Raw genomic sequence first — 24198 nt, 5'->3', positions numbered from 1 at the left:
GTTGTGTTTCCTGGTTGCTGCTGATGCCTACCGGAGATTTATTTAAGTAGCTCTGGAGAGGTGAGCAGAGCTTATGCCAAGGCCTGGTCTGAGAGCAGAGCATGCCCAGCAGCAGTGAACTACGTGGTAGTGAGATGCTACATCCTGTACACGATGCTTCTTCTGAAGCAGAGCACCAGCAAATCCTGAATGTGCTTTTGTTGGGAGGCAAACTGCAGCAGACACTGACAGAGAAGATGCTGCACGTGCTTGTGTTACTCAGATGCAGAGGGCCTTTCCACATTCCCATTTAAGTTACTGCAAAATTAGTGACAGGAGTCCATGCTCAACAGTTATAAGAAACAATATTTCTTTATTGCTTTGGTTTGCACCCCACTAGAATACATTCACATCAAGGACACATTGAAGCTAGTTGAAAACTAATGTTTTTTTTCCTTTGCAATGTGTGATCTGAAAGAAAAGGATAACCCTGGAGCCTTGTGTGTAGTTATCTGCCTCGAGCAGGTCTTACAAGAACATCAGATATCACGAGATAAGCTGAAGTATTTTTTATAAATACACAAATGCTTTTCTGTTCAGAAGTTATCGGTGTAATCATTAGACTGCCATGACTCAGACATCCAGTAGTCATGAGATTTGCTTAGATTGCGGAGATAAAAGGAAAAAGAAGAGAAAATATTTAAAAAGCTAAGGAGAATCAACCACGGCCTCCATCTTCAGTCTGACACTGATACCCAATATGGGTTTGGCTGGGAAAGCCCTGAACACAGCGGTACGTAGGGTCGTCCTCAGAGGATTCCTAAGGACCCGGGGACCAGCATCGAGAGCCACCCCGGCACCGCACACAGACGTGCTGCTGAGCTGACAGCGCTGCAGCCGCGTTTGCGCCCAGCCCTGAGGTGACACGGAGCGCTGCGGCGGCCGGCTGCGGAAAGAGGAACGTCGCCGCCAGGGTCGTCCCCGGGGCAGCGGCAGCGGAGGGGCGGCCCTCAGGCTCCCGCCAGCTGAGCGCCTCAGGGCGAGCAGCAGCCGGCGCGGGGGCTGCGCTCCACGACACACCGCGGTACACAGCCATGCTTCCACGTTACGTATAGCTGCGCTCTGCCGCGGTGCGACACAGGGACACCTGAGAGCTGCGGGCCCGGCCCCTCCGCGCCCCACTCAGCACCGCGGGCGGTCGAGACGCGGACGGAACCGCACACACGGGGAGCGGGCACGGCCCCTCTACCACCGCCCGCCCGCCCGGCGCGGAGGCGTCACCGCCCGCCTGAACCGGAACCGCTTAGCGGAGGCCGCCCGGGGCGGCTGCTGCTGCTGCTACTGCTGCTGCTGCGGCCGCGGGGACTGCGGGGCGGCCGCGTGGGTGCGCGCGCGCGCGTGGAGCGGGGCCCGCGGCTGCGCGGGGGCGGAGGAGGAGCGCGGCGGCCCCGCCGCCGGCGATGGGGCTGAGCCTCGGCCGGCCCTGCGCCGCCCGCCCGCGCCGCGCTCCGTAGCTGCCGCAGCCCTCGCCGGCGTACGGCCGCGCCGCGGGGCCGCCGCCGCGGATGAGCCAACGCCGGGATACTCCGGGGAGCGCAGCCGCAGGGCGCCGCAGCCGCCGCCGCCTCTCCCCTTCGTCCGCTCCGCTGCCCATGGCCGCCCGCCGGCCCCGCTGAGCGGCCGCCCCTCGCCTCCTCCCCGCCGGGCCGGGCCGAGAAGATGGGGAACACCACCTCCTGCTGCGTCTCGTCCAGCCCCAAGCTGCGCCGGAATGCCCACTCCCGGCTGGAGTCCTACCGCCCCGAGGCCGACCTGAGCCGGGAGGACACCGGCTGCAACCTGCAGCACATCAGCGACCGGGAGAACATCGACGGTGAGGGCAGGCGGCAGCTCCCACCCTCTCTCTCTCTCTGTCTCCCTCTCTGCCTCTCTTCTTCCCCGCGGTGGGCGCCCCTTCCTTCACGGGGCGCTGCGGGCGGCAGCGCGGCCCCTCCGCATCTCCGCGGGCGCAGCTCTCCCTGCCTGCCCCGGTGCCGTGAGACGGCAGTATTTGTGCTCGTTATTCATGGTCCTTATTCCTTATGCTCGTTGTTATCTTTACACGCCGTAGAGGCCCTGTTGACCCAATATCTCGCAGCCGGATCGGGGCCCAGAGCAGCGCTCCTGGTAGGGAGCTCACGTCACCTGCCAGGCGGTCACCTGCCTGAGCGCCGCAGGGTCGGGGCTGGAAGGACGATCCTGCTCGGAGCGCTGCTCCCGCGGCCTCCTGCCCGCTGCCTGTGCTCCCTCCGTGGGGCACCGCTGCAAGGAGCCGCCGGGACTTTCTCCCTCTTTTCCTCTGCGGTGATGCTCAGAAGCACCGCGTTCCCATTGGTTCAGGGATGACGGAATGTGCTGTTCTTCTGGCTTATCGGAGCTTAGCTTGATATTAAAGATGCGGCTTAATGTATACGTTCAATTTAGTTTTTGATTAGCTGAAGTGTGTAGCCCTTAAACTTTGCTTGGTGAGAGGTCAGTGATGTCAGGGGTTCGTTTCCATGGACTGCCTTGGTCTCCAGCCAGAAGGAGCTCCTGCTGTGCCTCACTTCGCCTTCACATTTTTCTCATAGCTTATGTGGCTGTGATTTTATCACAGTTTTGTGTTAAGTCAGTTCTTGGCACCGGCCAAGTGATGATGGATTCCCTCTCTGGTTGAGATTATTTCTTTTAATTTCTGCACGTTCTTCATATGTCTTTGCTACATGCGGCTGAAAACTAGGAGTGTAATGGGGATCAGAGATGGAAAAAATACATAATGGTCTGAGGAAGCCAGAGAGATGAAAGAACCAATTGTTGATCCATGAATGATGAATTCTTCCAGCTCAGGGCTGTCCGGCACGGCAGTGTGTGTCTCTGCCTGGTGGTGTGGGGTTCTGCTTTGGTACCACCGGCTCCTGCAAGCTGTAGTCAGATCAGTGTGGGTTTGTGCTGTGTTCTTGATATGGCTTTGTCTTGGTAGGAATAAGGGCAGAGGGGAAAATAGTAAGTGCATGTGTGCCTGTTGGAATGTGCTTTCAAGATGGTAACTTTTTGTATCTTAGTAATTATGGCAAAATAACAATATTTACTGGTTGTTTCACTTGTTGGATCAGGGATCATGTCTGCTGTCTCTCTTCTTTAAGCTGTGATATGAAATTTTTTACTGACGGAGGGGTGAGGCCCTGGCACTGCTGCCCAGAGGGGCTGTGGGTGCCCCATCCCAAGCCAGATTGGATGGGGGCCCTGGGCAGCCTGAGATGCTGAGTGGGAACCCTGCCCATGACAGTGGGTTTGAATGGGGTAAGCTTTAAGGTCCCTTCTAACCCAAGCCATTGTGTGATTCTACATTTCAATTCTTGAGTTGTATCTTGGTCTAACAAGTTGCTTCTTGTAGTATTTTTGTGTTTTGTTTCATTGTTGTATGTATCTAGGACTGTTGCTTGTGAAATGCCGTGTTTTTAGTGGACAAGCCATCCTTAACTATTGACAAGAGTACACAATTTTGGATTTCATTTTTGTAGTTTGCTCTTATCTTATCCCTCTATATGGATAGAGGCACAAAATGAACCGTTGCTGAGGAGCCTGCTGGCCGCCAGCTGTCAGTACACACAGGCCAAGTAGAGATGCTGTGCTTAGAACAGCTCTTTTGTTGCGGATCTGCAGCCCTTCCTCTGGAAGCATGGAGATTTTCTCCAGCAAGCCACGGCTTTGGGAGGGGGCTTCTGGGAGCCAAGGAGTCATGGCATGGAATGTCTGAGGTAACATGGCTCAGGTTGAGGAAAATTCGTTAAACTTTTGTTTTGTTTCGGGTGGGGCAAGCTGCTGGAGTAGGACAAGAACTTGTAAATCTTTTAAGTCACCTGTGAGCTGTTTCCAAGTTGTTAAGAGATGGGTGTTTTTCATTGTTGAAAGCCTCGCTTCAGGCAGTGAGAGAGAGAGAGAGGGAGGAAAAGAGGGAGGGTGACAGCTCAGAGTGAACACTGGAAATGTTGGTACTGGTGGAAGTGGGACTGTTTGGGGTATGCCAGTGTTAAATACTGCAGATAGAAAATTTGTCAAATTTGCCTTGAACATCATGCCTTTAGATTGCCCCTCATATGGTTCAACTACGATTCCCAATTCAGTAGCAGTTTTTTGAAGAATGCTGGGAGAAATCCCAGGTCCTTAGCAGTGAGTGGGTTTTAGCAAGGTGTGATCTCTGTGCCAGTAGTGCCTTGTCAGATGTTCTCCATTCTATAATACTTCACAACTGTTTGTGAGGAGAAGGAGAAAGAGTTTGAATTTAACAAGTGACTTATTCCAGAGAATGGTAATGGTGGATTTCTCTCTATTGGAGTTTGAGTGGTTTGATATATATATATTTTTTGGTCCTAAAAATGTCTAAGAAGTTAACTAACTGACTTAAGACTTCATATATACATAGCTGGCTCTCTTAATATTGTGTACTCACTGAGATGCTTTTTTCTGTACAGAATACCGAAAGATTTTGATCTTTCTTTTAGTAGACAGTGCAGGTGGAAAATTGTAGCATAAGTTCAGAGGTTACCCTCTCTTGATTACTGTCTCTTTTTGATGATTTATTGCTAAGGGGGAGCTGCGTTATTCTTCAGTGCTTCACATTTAAAAAGTTGCTTCGAGAAAATTCTGGCAGTAAACTCAAGATTGCTAGCTCTGCCCTTTAGCCAACAAGGCACAAGGAGCTGTGGGGAAAGGACAAAGGGGATGTTTTATCACAAGTGAGATGACATGAAGCAAAGCTGCTACCTCACAATTGAAGTGTCCAAAAGGCTGCTTTTGACATACAGACTGGATAGAGAGCTCCTAGGGCTCTTGAAGAGAAATTTGTTAATGGTTAATCCCTTCCCCTGTTTCTTTGTTCCCTCTCCCCCCCAAAAAACCATGATTTTTTTCCTCTTTGTAAACTGCGTGTGTTGCAGGTCATTTGTCATTGCTAGTTCAGATAGTGTCATCCTGTGTGAGTGTGCACCACTGATAGCCCTGCTCAGCCCATCTCATCATGTGCCAGTCATGGTAATTTTTCCTGCATACCGCAGACTCCAAAGACTGGCTTGGTTTTTAAAAGCCCTTTATTTGTTCATATGCATATTTTTCTCCAATTTTTGAAAGTCGTTTATGGGAATCCCTGGAATTAGATTAGTTAGTATTTGCATATCTCTGTTTGCTGAGTTTTAAAAGTAATGAGATTTTAGCAAAATACAGGCGAGTTTTAATTTCCCTCAAGTTTGCTGGAAGGGAATTCCTTCACAGAGGTGACAGTGTGCTTTTCAGTAGTGTGGCTTGCAGTCGCCAGAGGTCATATATTGCTATATATGCATGTATGCAAATATAGTACTATGCATTAAAAAATCTCGTGCATTAGAAAAGAAGTGGAGCCTGCTGTGGCCTACATCACCAAACGTAGTCCTGTACCACATGCTGCTGGTGATGCATATCTCATAGCTTGCTTTTTTTACTTCCACTTTCATCTTCATTTGTTTATCGTGGTGTTCCCAGCTCCTCATGAAAAGGAAGCCATCATGTACAAAGCCTTTATAAAACCTCACATCCACATTTTTTTAATCAGTTAACTTACACCCTTTATGAAGTGAGTATTTTACTATTAACTGTAGATGGTTTCATATGAACATATGCTAAGGCTCATAATATTTGAAGTTACTACTAATCACTGTTATCAGTGCACTGCTGTCTGATGAAGGCTTACTTTGAACGTGTGTTACAAAAGTCTGTCAGTGTTGGCTGAGTGAACTGATACCTGAAGTAGAATGGCATGGCTTAAACTGATGTCTCTGAAAATGTAAGGACTGCTGTATTTTGAGGTTTTTTATTTTTCTCCTTAGATTTTGCATGCATTAAGAATAATCTGTTAAAAAGAAATGGAAAAGAATCTCTCCACTCTACGGTTATAACTGTTTTACCTAGTTTTATGTTCTTAGTGAAGGTTTCTTTGCTCTTGAAGGGTATATTTACTGCAACTTCAGGCCTTGCTCAAGATCCAGCCCTTCTGACACCCGTGTATGGTGGGCCACTGCTTTCTGAAACTCGTAAGATGCTGTTTGATGAACTCATTAAGCATCATAGTGTGAATGTTACTTGCTCTCTACTCCCTGCAGCATAGTAGGAGGTTGGGAGGTGGAGGGGTAGCTGGCACTGCAGTAGCTGTTCATGTCTTGTTGGTCAGCTACAGGTCAGTCGTAGTCTAAATACCTTCCTGTGTAGTGGCTTTGCAAGAATATGAAATGCATTTTACAGGCTGGAAGTATAAGCAGTAAATAGCCTTTCTCTGAACTTGCTTCATAGAACCAAATTGAATTACTTTAGCTTCTTTAATTTTGCTTTGGAGTTGGATAACTGGAGTTTTTAAAATCCTTGTGCATGTGCATTCTGACATATGGGGTGGTCTTTTTACTTCATTTTGCAGAATATCTAATGAACGTGCCACAAATCTTTGAAATGTATGTGAAGAGATTGTAAATGTTAGTTAGCTTAAAATTTAGCCATTTATTATCTAGGTAGAATATGTCTACCAGTATCCTTAGATGTTGCATTCACTGCAGTAGTTATCATTTCCTGTGTATCTTCTGTGGCAGTCTTGCCTCATTACAATCCAACTTTAAAAGCAAATAGTCCAGAATAGTTGAAAGGAATGGTTGGGATATTTTCATATTTCTCAAGCTAAAAATCTTTTGCAGAAGTTGACCAAAACCCAGAAATGGTTTTATCTAGCTCAGCTTTTTGTTGCCAAGTTTGTAGACTTCATAGGTCATTGGAACTCCCCCAGCCAGTTGAATCTGAGCATGAGCAGCCCTTGAGCTTTATCTGGGAGAAACAGCTTAAACTCAGAGTGCTTCTTAGCCTGAGCTGGGGAAAGTCTCCTCAGCTGTGCATCTTGGAGGAGAAGAACGTCTGCCCTGGCATCTCTGTAGTGTCATTCTTAATGCAAGAGTCAGCTTTCAACAGCACCTTCATATTTTTCTTCAAAAATGCACACGCACACAGCTTTAAGTAAGAAAAGTTGCATCCCAGACTGTTTGCTTGTTTGTTTCTTAGTCTGCAAAAATGATTCTTACACATATGTGGCTGAGATCCCAGAGATGTCAGATTGGAAGTGAAAGCATTTACTTTCAACGGTACAGAAATTAATGTTTATATTCTAATAGGTGCTTTTCTTTATTGCACTGATATTTCATCAAATGTGGGATCAATAAGTTATTCCTGACTATAAGCCTGAATGGCTAGAAACTTCTGATAAAACCATGGTACACCAAAGTCATGAATAGGGTGGTACAGGCGTCCTATTCTAATTTGGAGTTTCGGACCAAAATTAGCAAATTATTGGCATGCTTAGGACTGCTTCTGAGATGCGTTTTATTCCTGCAGATTAGTATTCAGAGAAGGGATACCTTTTTGTTGCTATGTTTTTATTTGTGTTATGACATCTTATCAAATTCTTCTTCATTACTGCTGTTGTTCCTGGAAAGAATGCATTACTTTAAGATACTGAAAGAAATAACTGCGTGAGAAAGAAACTATACTGGATCAGCAAATGTGTTTTGAAATGCAGGCAAGAAAGTGCAGTATGACAACTTAGGGAGAGGATAATTTGGAAGTTACAAGTCTATGTGAGGCTGTGCATGTGACATGACTGGTGGTAGTTATGCATCTGTGCTTGTAATTTTATGAATAGTTCCACTTTAAACTTAATTATACTGTAGTTTCTCTGTCTTCTTTTCTTCTCTTCTGAATAAAGGAGGTTGCATTACCTGAAGATCCAATGTCTGAGGGTTGTAACTGGTAGTGAACATAATGGGACATGCTTCCCTGCTTTGACGTGGTCAGGGAGCTCTACAAGCATTAAAACATATCTCAACTGTTTTTTTGAGCTGTGATACTATATAAAATGGTGCAAATTATTGTAAAGACCTTGAAGAAGGTCTTCCAGCATATGAAATTAATTAGAGCCGTTGCCTATTGGGCTGATTTTCAGAGTTTTAGATCTCATCTGTTTATCTAGTTTGAGCGAAGCTGCCTCTATGTTATACCATCATATGTTCTGTTTACGGTCAGTGAGCTGTGGTCTCTGCCAGTTGGGCAGCACCACTTCCTCCTTCCCAAAAATCCTGTCAAAATAGCACATGTGACATATAGATCAGGAAAAAAAGAGGTGTTATGATCAAGAACATACAGATAATTCTAATAGAAATTTTAATTTCTGATCAGATGGTCATTTTACTTGCTGTAGAAGCACAGTCTCTTGCATGTCCAACACCTGTTAAGAATCAGGATGTTTGTAGTCTTTCTCAATAGCTGTTCTGTTTTCTTTTTATTTTTGAGGACTTAGAGCAGGCTGATTTTCATTTTACTGATTAAATGTATGAACCTATGTAAGTGAAATCAAAAGCAATAAAATTCAGAAGGGTAAATCAGCCATTGCAGAACATTTTATCTGACCATTCAATGCAGTATTTGCTGTGTACTCAGGAAAGAAAAAAAAAAAAAAGCACGAAGTAGTTTCAGATCCTATCAGGCAGGATTTTATTTCTAGTTTCTAACAGTTTCAACTACAGCTGTAGACAAAACCTTAAACTTCCAGGACCCCCAAGCTCATAAATTTTCTTGAGGCTGATCTTCATTTAATTTGAAATTCTTTGCTGTTAATGCCATTAAAATAGGTAATGCAGTTAACGTTTTGAGATAATTGTCCAGATACGTGGTTAGACATTCTGATGTTACTGAATATTAAGTAATAATCAATCATAGATTTATTTGCATTTGAAATGGATATTTCCTGAGGGATTCTGGAATGAAGATAACAGAGCTTTCCTCTGATCAGTGTTTTGATATTTCTTCCTATGTCATTTTATGTAGTAGGTGTTAGAGGTAAGTAGTAGTCAGTCAGATGTTAAAATAACCATCGAGATAAATATCCAGCTTAAGCAGTGAGATGTTTTGCTCGTCTCTGCCATAAGCTCGGTGCCCACCCTGCCTGACTTCTCCCTGTCCCTGCGGCTCTCAGCAGCACTTCGTTCCCCACAGTTTTCTTTGTGACTATTGATACCTGACAGAAACCCACTTGCGTTCTATTCGATCAGTGAATGTAGAAAGAGAATGAATGGCTTGGATATGCTATTGTATTTTAAGCTTTCAAATCACACTGACTGGGGCTAAATGACTTATTTCCTTTTAGAATAATTATTTTGTGGTGGTGTCTGGTATTCTGCACTGACAATATTCAGTTATCCTCTCTGTGTCGGACATAGAAGGAAATAGTAATTTTACTGGACTGTGTGCTTTTTCCAGTGTTTAGGTAAGAGCAGGATTCCTGTAACTGCAGAGGTTCTGGTGATCCAACCTGTGATTAAAAGCAGTGCACAGTGAGAGAGATCTGACTGGTTGTGTTGTGGAGGAAAACAGACGTTGAAAGACAAAACAAACAAAAAGTCATATAAAATTCCATATATAAGCAGTAAATAAGATGTAAATTCTACGTCTAGGAACTTGTTTCCCCTTGGCAAAATGTATATTTAAGTGAAAGGGACATTGCCAAGTTACATTTAACTGGAAGTGAATGCTTTGTGAAAAGTAAGCTCACTACCTCAAGTCACATTTCTTAAAAAGAAATTATAGTAAACAGTTATTTTTATAACAAGTAGTTGAATCATAGTTTATGTAATCCTAACAGTGAAACATTATCTTACAACATGAGAACCTGAGCTTAAATTGAACAACTGTTCTACATTTTTGCATATCTGACCTTGTGGGCTCTTTCTTTATCTTTTTTTCCCCTTTTACTGCATGCTTTGATTTTGAATGCAAATCTGCAGTTCTATAGTAGTGACGTTACAGATGGATGTGAGCAGTAAAGGGGGGAGAGTAGGTTTTTTGCCTCCTGATTTTGTGTGGGTTATCTCAAAATGGGTTCATATGGGTAATGGTTTATTTGTCTCTCTAGGAAAAACAGTGTACTAATAGCGTCTTAGGCACTGTGACTGTTGGAGCGAGGTGTGATGCAATGCCTGGCAGAAGCCTGCCGCAGGAGGCAGGAAGGCTGTGGGCTGGCCGCTGCCCCACGGAACTGCTGTGTGGCCTGGTCCAGGCAGGCTGCGTGTACTCGGGTCCCACTAACCCTGCAGGCCCAGGGAGCAGTAGGCCACTCTTTCATAGGGTGCAGGATGATTGTGATGTAACGCAGCACAGAGTGTGTCCCTGGAGTGTTGTCAAGCTTCAGGAAGCTCAAGAAGTGAAGTTGGCCATCGTAACTTCTTTGGAAATACCAACTAGGGTTAGGTAGCAGTCTATATTAGGGAGCCTGCTTTGCTGCAGTGTTGGACTAGATGGCCTCCAGAGGTCCCTTCCAACCCTACAGTTCTTTGACTGTGATCTTGTGATGTTATTCTTTCTTTTTTATCATGTTGCTGATATAATCTGAAACTAGCTTTGATCTGAAAAATATTTGGGTTCAATCACTACCCTCCTCCAACCCTTTAGCTTCAGCAGGGTTGTCTGATTTTTCTGTCCTCTTCCCATCCCATCTTTGTACATCTCTGACAGCCTGCACTGCTTGCCTCCTGCCAGTGCTTCATGGCCTTTTTTTTACCCAAAAGATACACACGTTCCTGCCTCTAATCTCATTGCCTTTATTTGACTCTTGTTTTGCTGTGCTTTTCGAGCTGTGAGAAGCGAGCACAGTGTATTCTAGAGTTGGGTTTGTGTGATGATTCCACGATGGCAATGTGACTTTCAGTGTTGATTTCAGACCCCAGTTTTTAGATTGCCATTTTAACATTTGCTGAGCATTCCTAGTTCCTGCATGTTTTACAGCCAGGCAGATAAGATAATCATTCTTTCAGCTCAACACAAGTTATCCGCACGTAGGTAAGGTGCCTGCATTTCTACCCTGTGTCTTTGTCCTTAAAGCAGCATTGAGCATGATCTCTTGTTTTCATCATTACTTCTAGAAATGTGCACCTTGTGATTAATCTGTGTCCTGATTTTGCAGTTTGGGATTACAAATACACTGCAGTGCATAAATTGTAATTCTTAAAATATGCTATAAGGCTGTGTATGGTTTGTTTTTGTTTGTTTGTTTGTTTTCAAATAGTAGTGGAATCCATATACACTGCTGCTTTTTTTTTTTTTTTTGCTTTTTTTTTTTTTCCCCTAAATAAGCTGAAAACCAACTTAGTAATATTAAGATTTGCAATTCACGGAAGAAAAAACTTGATAATTACTGTGTCTGTAATTGATACTCTGCCCACGTTTCGATGTGTCCAGCTGTATGTAAATTTTCTCTGACTACATATTTTTGCATTTCTTTCCTCATGTAAATGAGAAATCTCCTTGGTTTCTATATGGGGACTCAGATCTGATTGATTTGGTATTGCCTAATTGAAAAGCAGGATGTGTTGCTGCAGAAGGCTTTTCCTTCTATTCAGAGAGGGGGAATATGTGAATTCTGAGCTTGAAGTTGGTTTGGTGTGCTTCCCACGTGTGGAGCTGGTGAGCAGCTGCTTCTGACTGGATTGCATGGCAAGCAGGGCTGTGAGACAGGAAGAGCTGCAGTGCTGGGTGGCTGTTTGCTCAGCTCTGGGTTCAGCCCAGCACTGTCCTGCAAAGGAACGATTAGCAAAGTTTTCTCCTGCTTGTGGCCCTTGTCTGGCACTCTTCTTCCCCATGAACTTCCTTGGTCCATGGCTCTACGTGTGAAAGGAAGGAAAGGAACTTTGGAGATCATCTAGTCCAACCCCCTGCTGAAACAGTTTCCCTGGGTCAGAAGGGCTTTCCAGCTGTATTACCTGCATTCTCTCTTGTTTTTTTTTGAATTTTGCTATTTATAGAAATTTCCTGAAACGACCATGAATGTTTCTTGTGTTCTACTTGTGGGCCGTGCCATCATCTCCAACAAGTGGCTCCGACAGCCTAACCATGCTGTGCTACTCAAACCTATAGGGGTACAGGAGATGTCACATGTGAAGTCAGCACATTGCTGTATAAACTGACATGTCTTATTTATGCAACAAAAATGAATGGAAGCACATAGATCTTGAGAGACTGTGCTGACCTCCTTGATCCACTGCCAGTTCTTACATGGGGGACTTAAATTCTGTTTTTTTGTTTAGGCAAAATAGTTTTGATGCATGTAAACCAGAAATAAGTTGCTAGAGATAACTTGTCAAATAAGAACGTGTGTGTGTGTGTGTGTGTGTGTGTGTGTATTTTCTTATGTATACTCCTTGGCAGGGGTGAAACTATGTGTCACCAATACTGTGAAGCTTCAGCAGGGCATGTAAACTATATACTGGAAGACTATTCCTTATGTCCTTATATCCTTAATGATATTAGAACACATGAGCTTGTTCTTATCATTCAGTTAAGCTCTTTGATAAGTTCTTTGCTAACCAGGGAATTGTGAGAACAATGCTTGTTAAAATAATTGAGAACATAGAGCTTGTTCCTGCAAGATGCTTAGCATTCAGTTGTCTGTTCACAAAGCACTTGCAGAGAGAGAGAGGATATTGCATCTGATTTATAAATAGCCCTATTAACTTCCTCCTGCTTGCTGCAATTTTCTTGCCTCGAGTAACTCAGGTACTTTTTTATGATATCTGGTGGAAAATAATAGGAGATGTGTACATATGCTGACGTCTTCTAGAGAGCTGGTAACATCTAGCTGTAATCTGAGGAATTCTTTGACCCAGGAGCATGTTTGATCTCTGGAGAGATCTCTACAGCATTCTTCAAGTAAAAGTCTGACAATATTTGCTTACAGCTTGGAGAGGAACCTCAGATTTGGTTCAGGAAAGCAGTTTTGTGTCATGGCTAAATAGCGTAACCTCTGCTTATCTTACTGGCTGGATCTGCTTTCATTGTTCACCTACTATATTTTCATTGGCTCCTTCTCTTCTCTTTTGTCTTTATTTATCCCTTCGCGGCAGGGATTATTGTTTTGCAAGAAGTAAGCTTTCTTATCCCAGCAGGTGAAGTTGTTATTCAAGACTGGGTCATGATAACTCTTTTTTTTTCTCATAACATTAAAAAAAGCCTTGTGTTTAAATGTATTTTCTTAATAGATCTGAAAACAGATGGGAGGGATAAGTCACTGTTTCTTTATGGTACTATGTAGACATTAGCATCAGACACATACCTAAGTATCTTACATATCTAACACGTTGTAGTTAGTTAATTATTTCCATCAGCTTCATTCCTTGGATTAAAAGAAATCATTATCATCTCTGCTGTGGTATATGTGGTATATTGACCTAGTGAGCAACGGAGAATCGGGAGTGAATGTTGTTGTGATGAACAACATTCTCTATGTATTCATGCTCCTGCTTATTAATATGTTAATAATGGGTGACTACTTCTGTTTTCAAGCTCAGGCAGCAGTAAGGAGATGTCTTCAGCTCTCTGTTTACAGAAAGATGGAATTAAACAAAAAGGATTGATGAGATTTAGAAAGAAAGCTGAAGGAGATTTGGATATTAAATAAGCTGGCAAATACTGTATCTGAATCTTGGGAGCAGGATTTATTTTTAAGCTAATATATGTCCTTTTCCCCTTAATGGAAATTCTTTTATTTCCCAGTAATAAAAGACTTTTATTTTTAGAGGCAGTGTCTTGATGCTGTAAGCTAGCATTAAAAGTAAATCTGTGAAGCAAAGCAATCTCCATGTCAACAAGTAATATTTGTAAGAGGATTAAAAGCCCTTGAAACACATTTGAAGATGTATGGCGAGTGGGTAGGGAAATACTGCTTTATTTGTTGGTCCTACAGACTGTAGGAGAACTTTCAGTGTCCCTTAAGTTTTTTCTGCTTAAATACTTTTCTCTCAGCTCTAAAACTAACTTAGAGTCCAATTCTCACCTGTTGCAAATGAGTGTAAATGAACTCAGTGGAACTACATTTAAGAAAATCTGTCTGTTTTCCAAAGTGATGGACAGAGGCATCTCTTGATGTCAAATCTGAGTGCTGCCTCAGTCTTCAGAACTGTAAGAAGAGAAATGGAGATTTTTGGCCAATTTACACCTAGTAAGGAGATAATTTTGTTCTTGTAGTAAAATAACTGCTGTAAGATTTATGGAATAGATTTTTGTATAAAACTTGTGTTGTAGATAAAAATCCCACAACGAAATCCTCTCTGTAAAGGAAATCAGAGACTCTATATGAATGTAAAAACTATTAGGGCATAGAGGCTCCTGCTGGGAACATGTAACAAACACAGCTGTTATCAACCTAGGTCTTATTTTGCTAATTTCTTCATATCTCTGTGTGGATGTGTGTATGTGATGGTAGCAGTCAGTAACTAAGCATCTTTCTGGTTTCTGATCCTTACTCCACTTTTTCATTTTCACCCTCCTTGCTGAAAACTGTTTTCTTCTGTTCTTGTAGGTAAGATGTGAAGGACACATGCTGAGGGGTGCCTGACAGGCCTTGCAAGGTGTGTCCTTGTTTGAGCGGCTGGTGGGGATGAAAGTAAGACAAGATCAGCAACTTTACTACTCTGCTGAACGCAAATTTAGCATTAAACCATCTGTTTGACTTTCTTCTATTTTTCTGGGGGATGTTCAGCCATGTCTCTACTTAAAGCTTCTTTTATAGTTGCTTTGAAAGTAGTTACGACCTTGAGCTATGGAAATCCTTTCTCATCTTTTCAAACCCCTGTGGGTTTTATCAAAGGATGGAGTTTTTCATTCTCAAATATTTTCTCTGTAAATGTGTATTTAGAAGGTAGCTTATCAACTGTTCTTCTTTCTCCCTCTCTGCTTGCAGACTACGGGGCTGCTACTGCCTACATTCCTTTCTGTGGAGCATTGGCTGCACTTGCTTGCATTGTAGTATGCAAAAATATTCCCTATGTAAGAATGGCTTGCAGAAAGGCAAACCATTTGATTATACTTGTAAGATTAAAAAAACATGCAAAATAAGCCTTTACTGAATTGTACCTTCTTCCTGAAAGTGCATTACATACTTGAAAGTGCTGTATTAGACTGTGGCAGAGAATTCCTATAGTCTGAATCCTGTATTTGGTCAAGCCAGATGGCTGACGGCAGTGGCTGCTCCAGGAATGTGCATAGGAACATCTGTTCTGTGCTGTATTGGATGAATAGCCTTATACGACTGAAAGCTACTTGAAAACATGTAAAAGACATAGAGACATAATACAATTGTATTTGGATGTGAAATTATTTTTAAAGGAGAGATAGCATTAACCTTAAAAAAAAAAAAAAAAAAAAAAGGCTTGTTTATAAAACTCTATATTAGACTTGTCTTGCTTCTGATACTAGGAAGTAATTTTGTCAATAAAACTGTTTTTGAGTGTGCTCCTATGCTCCTATATTTCCCAGGCAGAAGGGCAGAAGCTATGGAGTCCTACAGAAATATGCAGCTTTGGAAGCAGTAGGCATACTTAGATATTTGATACCTTAATGTTGCTGGGCCTAGGCTACGTTGAAGACTTAAGAGAACACCATGAGAAGTTTTTGTCAAGTAGGATGCTGAAAAATGCAGACTATTTATTGTTTGCTCAATGTCTTTTTTAAATAAAAAAAAATCCTAGTTCTGAAAGACAGCCCTCATGCACTGAGAAGTTTCACGGGGACACACAAATCAAGCTATAGTTTCTGTGTGAAATGCGATTTTAATGCTTATACAGTCAAATTGCGTGCCAATACAGACAGGGATTTGCTTTTGGCCTTAAAGAAAAGAGCATGGGGTTTACTTTTCCAGAGCTGGCTATGGAAATGGCATAGACTTTCTGAAAAAAACGTCACTAGTTAACTTCGTCCTTCAAACCTTGCCTCATAACTGGGAGGGAGATATAGGTCAAACTTATGGTCTCTGTAGGTTGGTGTTTTTGTGGGTTTTTTTTGCATAGAGTGTCGGAGGGTGAATTGAGTTTTACATGGCGCATAAATATTGTTTGATGGGAGTGCAGGAATGCAGTACGTGCTTTAAGTCCTACCTTAGTGAAGCAGGGTTCCTTAGCTGCAGGAGTGTGTAAAGCAGAAAAGAAAATGGAAATGTGAACTTCTGTTAACAGATACAGTTCTGTTGCTGCATGTATTGGAGAGCATTGCTTGCATGCTGAAAAGAAGAGTGGTTTTATACGGGGGAATGCCTGCTGCAGGACGAAAGGAAGTATTTTCTTCTAGAAAACGTGTTTTGCAGTTGGTTATTTGGACAGCTTTGGTAATTACCAAAATTACGTGCTCAAAAATAAGGAAAATTTACAGTAGAAACTAAAGTTGAGGTGAGGATTAGGTACAGGATTAAAGCAGATGTGCGTATCAAATGTGATGGTGCCTTAAAGTAACATGTTGGGGGAAGGTGGAACTCTCCCCTCCCCATCCCCCCACTGTGCTTACTTACGTGGTGGATATTCAGTGAGTACAAAGTATGGCAATCTGAGACCACAGCCAACATGTTTGTACATGGGTAGCATTAATGTTTCAGTTCCATTTGATTTCAGATGAACAGAAGAACCTTTTTCAAAGAGAGCGTTTCAGGAAGATTAGCATTTGAAATATTTGGTTCAGCATAGTCAACAGGTGACATTCTTATGCGTATTTTAGCTAAAGACTGTAGTAGTGGTCAAGAAAATGGTTTTACTATCCTCTTATCCCAGTAATATTGAGTTAGTTTAAAAAAAGATGTAATTTCTGTAAATGTCTGTTTGCATACCTTGATTAGAAGTCTAATGAGGAGTGTATGTAGGAGCATAACACCTACAAAATGCTGCCTTAGCATTATTTTTGAAGCTACCTCTTATCCAGATTAAATTCTGAGATTTGTAATATTCTCTATTTTTAGTATAACTTATGTCATAGTTTAAAGACCTCCCTTGTCATTCCTGAAACTGCAGCAAGAGCTCTGTGTTGCTTAATGCTTCTTGACAAAGCCTGGATATGAAATTCAATAGATATTAATTGTTATAATTGTTATTCTCTCATCTCTTCCATACAAAGGCCACTGCCTACTTCTGGCCACTTCCTGTGACCTCTGTGAGATCTTGGATGTTCCTTTCTCCTCGTTTCCTGATAGTAAAAGTTTTATACACACATGATAAACAACGCTATGCAGATTCTTATGTCTGCAGTTGGTGGAAAAGAGCCAATAAGTAACAGTACCTGCAGTGTGTGAGTGCACAGTGCGGCACACGACATGCCTGCTGTTCTCTCTGGTGTGCTCAACAGCAGCAGCTCTGTTGGGCAGCATACAACACATGGTGTGTATCTGCTCAGAGGTGACTACTTAATTACTGGTGAACAGTCAGAGTCCACTAACAGCTTTAATCTTGCTGTTTTTTTTAACTGGCATTGCTCAGTGACCGGCGCTGAGACTTTATCTAGGCAGATAGAGTGAGTCCTTCTTTTGGTGTTTACCATTTCTGTTCTTTCTTCTGTTTGAACTTTGTTATTAAGGAATGGAAGAATGTTGCTCTAATTAAAGAAAAAGAATTGCAAACAAGTGTTAATTTTGTTAATCCTGATTTGTGTTTATTCTTTTAAACCTATCTGCTAACCCAGATATGTAGCCATTTTCTCTATGAAACTGCTCTTCTGTCATTTAATAGAATTAAATTAGACTCCAGTTGTATTTGTGTTGCCACTGGGACACTCTTCATACATTCAATACTAGTTTTCATGCTTAGAAGGAGATTTTCTATTTTTCATAAGCTCTGTTTATTTTCTGTTTTGGTTGGACTTCCTTACCACTTGCTGATTGCTGCACAGAAATCCCTGTAGGCTGCTGAAAAATCATCTGCTTTCTGTATGATTGTCTGTGTTTTCTCCTTCCTCTGAATAGTTAAATATTCTGGTTTTGAAATGAATACATTTTCAGAAGCTTCTTGTTAAAACCAAAACCCTACCAATATACTTCCAACATTTTCAATTTCAAGTGTTTCTTTAGAGCCCTCTTGGCTATTTTCTGCTCTTCTCTTTCCTCTGTTGCTATGTGAAAAATTTCTTTCTGTCCAGAGTAAATTCAGTGTTTGCTGATAACATCAAGATGCTCTATAACATGCTCTTATATTTTGTTAATCTGAATAACAATGCCAGTCCTCTCCTATACCTATTTGCGTATACGTGTTGCTAATTTAGGGTTTTATGCTTATGTTACAATCGTATTATCAGATTAGGGTCTTTCTCTGCATGGTTTTAATAAGCATGGCTTCAGGCTTCTGCTTGTTTATACACAGCAGAAAGTTATATTGAGAACTGTAGGATCCAAGAAAAGCAGAGCGAAGTGGTACAAAGGCCAAAAAAAGCCCACAAAAACACAACTTTCTTGGAGATTCTGAACAAGTACAGTGTAGCAGCTTCTCTCTTTCTTTCTCTCCCTCTCAGTGTTACATGTAGCTTGTTAGATGTTTTGGTTAAGGTAGGTTAATATTTACAAAGCGGACCTATCACCTTGAAGTGCAAGTGTGCTAGAAAATGAGATGAACAGTGTGTTATATTGAGAAACTGATCCAAGCCAACAAATACGTATGTTTTTTAAATGATAATTTTTTATTAAAGTTGGTGGCTATGTTTGACTAATGATGTAAATTAACTGTTTTACAATAGGGAATCTCAGTTTTTATAAGATGAGTAATCAGAGATAAAAATTATTTTAAGCAGTTCCATTATATCACCAATTTTGAATGGGGAATTGTACCTATGCAGTTAGGAGAGGCCGGGTAATTTTGCCATTTGTAGCTGGTGTTAAATCAGAATAAAGGGAGCCACCTTTTTTCAAGTGGTTTTCTAATATTTTTTTTTTTCTGTTGTGCTTTGCACTTGACAAATTAGGCATCCACAAAGAGAGGAATCAAAATTTCCCTTAAAGGAATACAGTGCAGTGTATCGGTGAGCGCAACACAAGCCTGTATTATTTTCATAAGTTGGCCTCAGCCCTTTGCTTGTTGCTGTAATGCAGAGATTGTCCTTTCCTAGTCAGAATGGAGGTGCCAGAGTGCTGAGAACAGAAAAGTTTCAGGGTTAACCCTGGGTCACTGTTGTACATCAGTCCCTTTGGAGAAGTGTTGGGTGTTTTGCCTAGCTCTGATCTTTGCTTCTGTTCTGGAGGAACTTAACCTTTGACTAATGAAATTATTTAACACATTATTTTCTTTCAGAAAGGTAATTTATTTATAGAATTTTGAAGATTTTCTGATTACCGAAAGTCCCAAATTCTGGTGCTATTTCTAGATAAACTGGTGACACCTGTCCTCACTTTTATCTCAGTGATGTAATCCTTTTTAAGGGCTTGGGTTTTCCTGTTTAATCAGCAGGCTCACATCACAGTGTCTCCTTTCAAAGCTACTTATGTGTGTACTGAAGTTAGTCGCTGGTATCATTTGAGACTGTAGCAGCCTGGAGCCTGATTGAGTTTTATCTCTGTCTGCTGTTAATGGGCTGATGGTACGCAAAATTTTGGCTATAATCATTTTATTTTTGTATTCTAATAATATTGTGCCAGTCAGTGGTTTTCTGTTGAACCAACACAAAAAACATTTAACCAATATAAAACTATAACTCTAATGTTTCTTGTGCAGTTGACATGAGGCTGGACTTCAGGCTGTATAATAAGAGGCCAGTGACACTGTAGACACAGAATCTGCCACTCCGTGGAGAGTTCCCAGCACTGAAGTTTGAGGGATAGAAGTAAGGCAATTTTCCAGCCTCCACGTGTCTTGCTTCTTGGAATTATAAGAGTTTTTCAGCCCCTAGAAGTATCAGCGATCAAAGTGGGCCTTAAGATCTTGGCAAAGTAGAAATGGAACTTTGGCACAGACTGAGAGGAATTGGGTAGGCTTTTCTTATTTGGCAGCAGAACTCCCTTATGTATATTTGTGAAGTCACTGTTATGACAGGTTAAAAAACAGGTTGTTTGACTCCCTCTTTGCCACTATGAATACTGAGGTATTGCTTCTTCACTTTTGGAAACCAGTTGGGAGTAGACTTGAAATGGATTTGCCTTTAGAGTTCACTGTATATGACTGAGTCTTTATCAGAAGGAATCTATATGGGTTCTAAAGTTCACATAAAACAGAAATAAACCATAAACCTGTCATTGTCTTTTTGGGGAAGTGACTGGATAATTATTAAAGGGTGAGCTCTGTGTTGTAAAGCAAGACTCTTGCCTAACAGTGTGAATAAACAATTTCTGGCATGCATTTAGCTCTCAGATAAAGAGGAATTGAATGTCTTGCACAAGACAAGTGTAGTGTATTGTCTTCCCTGACAGTAATGAATTTAATAGTGCTTTTTTAAATCTTCCTAAAACTTTTGTTCTTCAGGTTAGAGGGCTTTATTTTGTTGTTGTGGGGTGTTTTTTGTTTTGGTCATTGGTTTCTATAGATCAAGACTGCATAACTCACCTCTGCCAGGTTCTGTCAGCCCTGATGGGACAGTGCATGTCTGCCTGTGGTTTACCTCTGGCTCCGTTTATCTAAATACCTGCTAAAGTCCCTGCAGGTTTTCAGTCTGTTTGAATATGTAGTAATAAAGGCCACATGATATGCAGGAATTGTGTGCCTGGAGTTCCTCAGATATGGTGTTCCTCTGCACAGGAATGGTGTGCTGCACCTGTGTGGAGAGATACCGGTTGTAGTTTGTGTACACAGTGATTTGGAACTGTGATGTGGTTCCATGCCTCATGCCTGTAGTCAAATTACATTGCTCTGATATATTTATTCATTTACTTGTGCTCAGAATAAAATACACTTAATATTCTCTGAACTGATGGGGTTCATAGGAATGTTCTCTTTTTTCTTGTTCGAAAAGTCATTGAAGTAAAAATAAAATAAAATAAATAATAATAATAATAATAAAAATAAATAAAAAGCCTGCCCCTATTCTGTTGCCATTGCATTGAAATATAACTGATGTACCTTTGAATTGTGATTTTGAATCGCATGTATATTGCCATCTTTCAGCTGAAGTTTCTTTCCCCAAGTCACTCTATGTTCTGTAGACAGGAGGGCTGCATAATTGGAGGGCAGGAGTTACCACTGGAGATCTCTGCAAAGTTTATTGTCTAATGTTGCCATGAGTGTTTTGATTTATAAGAATGAGCAATTTGAAGCTAGGATCCATTTCCCATGTCTAGTAAAGCTGGGAGGAAAGTGACCCAATTCAAGCCTCTTTATAGGTGTTGAATTTCTACCAGTTTACATAAGTGGGGAAGATCTAGATAAAAAATATTTTCTAGTTGTGTAAATGCTTATCTTCTTTCTGTAAGAAGTTTAATACAAAAAGGCTTTTGATAAGTATCTCTCTTCTGTCTGCTGATCCCTGGAAAACCCCTCTCCCAAATTTTGTGCATTTTAGCTTTATTTTCAATATCATATTTTGTAAAAAATAGCATTTGTTACAATACTGCAGGGACAGTACCATTAAATTTTAACTTCCTGGTCATGCTTCCCTTGGCTGAATGCTTTGTGACAAGAGAGAAAAACTTCATGATTGCACCTGGCTGATCAAGCATGCCTAACCAAAGTGAGCTTATAGCTTAAGCAAGCCCTCCTCTGATCCTCTTACTTAGGGATGTATTGAATGCTAATGCAAAACTTGGAGACTTGTTAAAGGTGAACTTTTGGTAACAGGTGCCCAGGGGCATGGTGCATACACTCGGAATATATTGCTTCGTTACAGTGGGAAGTATCCACTGAATAGTGGAAAGTAGGTGTGAAGGCATTTGCCAAAAGGAGGTGTTTGCAGAGTTTTCCTGCTGTAGTAGTGTTCAGGCGTGCAACCATTTTGCATGCACCCGTCTGAGTGTTTGCTCTTCCCTGTGTTGAAGTTTGGCTTCATTTCAGTTCAAAAGACAAGTATTGATCAGACTCTGGCTATATTACATTTATAAGTTGTATTTCAGTTTGTCCTCTCCTCTGTTTTTTTGCATACCATTTCAGCACTAGATCATCTTGAAGGAAATAAAAATAAAACTTTTTTTTTGTGTGTGTGTATCTGTAAGATTGCAGCTTGGATTTCTGAGTCTGAAGTGCCCATCCCTCCTTGCCCTTCTCTTCTGTCCTTTGGTTCTGTGGTTACACTCACTGCCAGCAATGAATTAACAGCTTTTTCCTCTTATCAGGATAAGGCAGCAAACAGCTGATGACCTGACAAGGCATGCAGGTGGAAGCCAAAACTTTCCATGCACTGATTTTATTTTGTTCTTTAATGACTATTGCTCTTTCAGGTTGAGTTGACAGAAATTAGTAGATCAGATTACAATCCTACAGCCAGAGCCGTGTGCTAATGGGGTAATTCTTGTGGTGAAAGCAGTGCTGTGGCAGTAGAGGTGCAGGAGGTGAGTGGAGGATTGTGGATGGGGAGAGATGAGGAGGACTGGTCCTGTGGGAAGAAGAAAAATGTAGGGAGGGTGCTGTTATGCATCTGTTAAGTCCATGCCAGAAGCTGCTGGAGAAGGGCCAGAATTCCCCCACGTGGCTTTTGGTGAAATGAATGATCACTAATCGGGCTGTGCTGGGAAAGATACCTGAGTGAAAAGAGGAGGAAAGCACGTTGGTCATTAACACTTCATTATCTGGTTGGCTTCTTTTGTCTGCATCCTTGCAATACAGACAGTAGGAAGCAGTACCTGTTGTGTGATTTTTTTTTTTTTCAATTATTATTATTATTATTTTCATCTTGTTCTCTAAATATGCAGCAAGGGTTTTTTGAGATGCTGAGCATAAGTAAAATAGGGAGCTACAGCTGTGAGTAGCAGGAGGACCTTGATGGGTGGCAGGCTTTCCTGTTCTCTAGTTTTTCTTGTGTCCATGGAGACTCCTGAACCTGGAATTTTTATGGTGATGGATTTTAGTATGAAATAAAGGAGATAGGAGGGAAGAAGATAAGTATCTCTGGATCTCCTAGTTGATCTTATCACCAGTCTGCCACAGATTTTTAATAGTCAAGAGAGCGTTTGCTTTAAATTTTCATCTCCCAGAGGGCTGGCTGTCCCAGTGAGGATCATCCTGGCCCAACCTACCACCGTGCCAGTGGAAGTGTTTGGGCAGTTCTTCTGTAAGAAGGCAGAAAAGTAAACCAAGGTGTCTTGTCACCCTTTGGCTTACAGTTTTTGCTGCTGTTATTCTGTAGTGAAAGTGGAGGAGAAAAGCTCATAGTATTTTATACCGCGGTGTGTATTTGAGTGTGGCTGTGATGAAGGAAAAGATCAGTCAGGCACTCACACCGCGCTGGGAGCGTCTGCAGAACAATTTCAGGATGAGTCTATAAGCTGCACGTGTATCAGAGTTTCTGTTACAGTTCCTCGATGAGTGGTTCTCAGATTACTGTTACAGTGTACCTCACTTTGAGTCTGCTTCATTTCCTGTGTAAAGCTGAAGTTTCTGAAAGAGCCTTGTACTTGAAGCACCTGTTGGTTCCCAGTGAGCAGTTAGGGCTTCTCAAGCCTGTTTGCACTTTTTATGCTGTGATTTTGACAGTTCTGAACAAGAGATATAAAGAAAGGTTTAGTGGGCTGGAGTTTGACAGCTTACTAATGCCTATTGCAGGATTAACAGCTTAGTTCTGAACCGACTTTCTATAAACACATAAACACAACCAGATTTTGGGGCACTTCTTTGCCTTCATATAACTTGATTATATTTACAGGCATTTCTCAAGCAGGCCTACAATTCGATTTAGACCCCTACAATGTTTTTACTAAACCTTGCTGGAAAGTATGAAGTCACTTTCTTCAGAAAATGCATTTCTCCTGTTTCCAGCTTACATTTACAAGAAGATGTGGAAAGAGTGCTGCTCAATAATGTTATGGCCTTTCAGTAACAATTAGAATCATAATTTCTTACAGGTAGAGTCTTGTGTAGTGTTGGCTCTGTTCATTCTTTTTTAATCAGTCTTCATCAAAACTGATTAAACTCAAATTGTAAATTGATAATTAAAAAGCAGGAAAGCTTGCTTTCCTATGATGTATATTTTTCAAAAACAAAGCATGAGAATAATGAGTTCAGGTCTCTATAACATCTTTTTCTTTTCGAACAGAAATTATCTCCTTGGCTTGTGTCTAATTCTTGTGTGGAAAAAGATGTTTCCTGTAAATCCCTACACATGAGAGCATCCCTGCCCCATCTTGATTGGGAAATCTGAACAAACCTGGCTGCAACCAGGCAAAACTCTGACTTTTGTTGTGTTATCTGAGTTTGAATGAAAACAGTTGAGAAAAAA

The 24198-nt window shown here is 41.6% G+C and overlaps 1 protein-coding gene across 1 annotated transcript in view; it reads left to right on the top strand.

The window, feature by feature from the left end:
- The first annotated feature begins 1037 nt into the window (after positions 1-1037).
- The window catches only part of CCNY (cyclin Y), a 115281-nt gene continuing 92120 nt past the window's right edge, over positions 1038-24198 (top strand). The window contains exon 1 of the mRNA XM_085227070.1: positions 1038-1852. Coding sequence (XP_085083196.1) covers positions 1699-1852 — 154 coding nt within the window. The 5' untranslated portion in view covers positions 1038-1698. The remainder of the gene's footprint in view (positions 1853-24198) is intronic.

This window comes from Meleagris gallopavo, chromosome 6, assembly GCF_905368555.1.
Source record: "Meleagris gallopavo chromosome 6, MGAL_WU_HG_1.1, whole genome shotgun sequence".
NCBI lineage: Eukaryota > Metazoa > Chordata > Aves > Galliformes > Phasianidae > Meleagris > Meleagris gallopavo.
The sequence above is the reverse complement of the archived record's forward strand: the minus strand, read 5'-3'. Positions and strand labels throughout refer to the sequence as shown.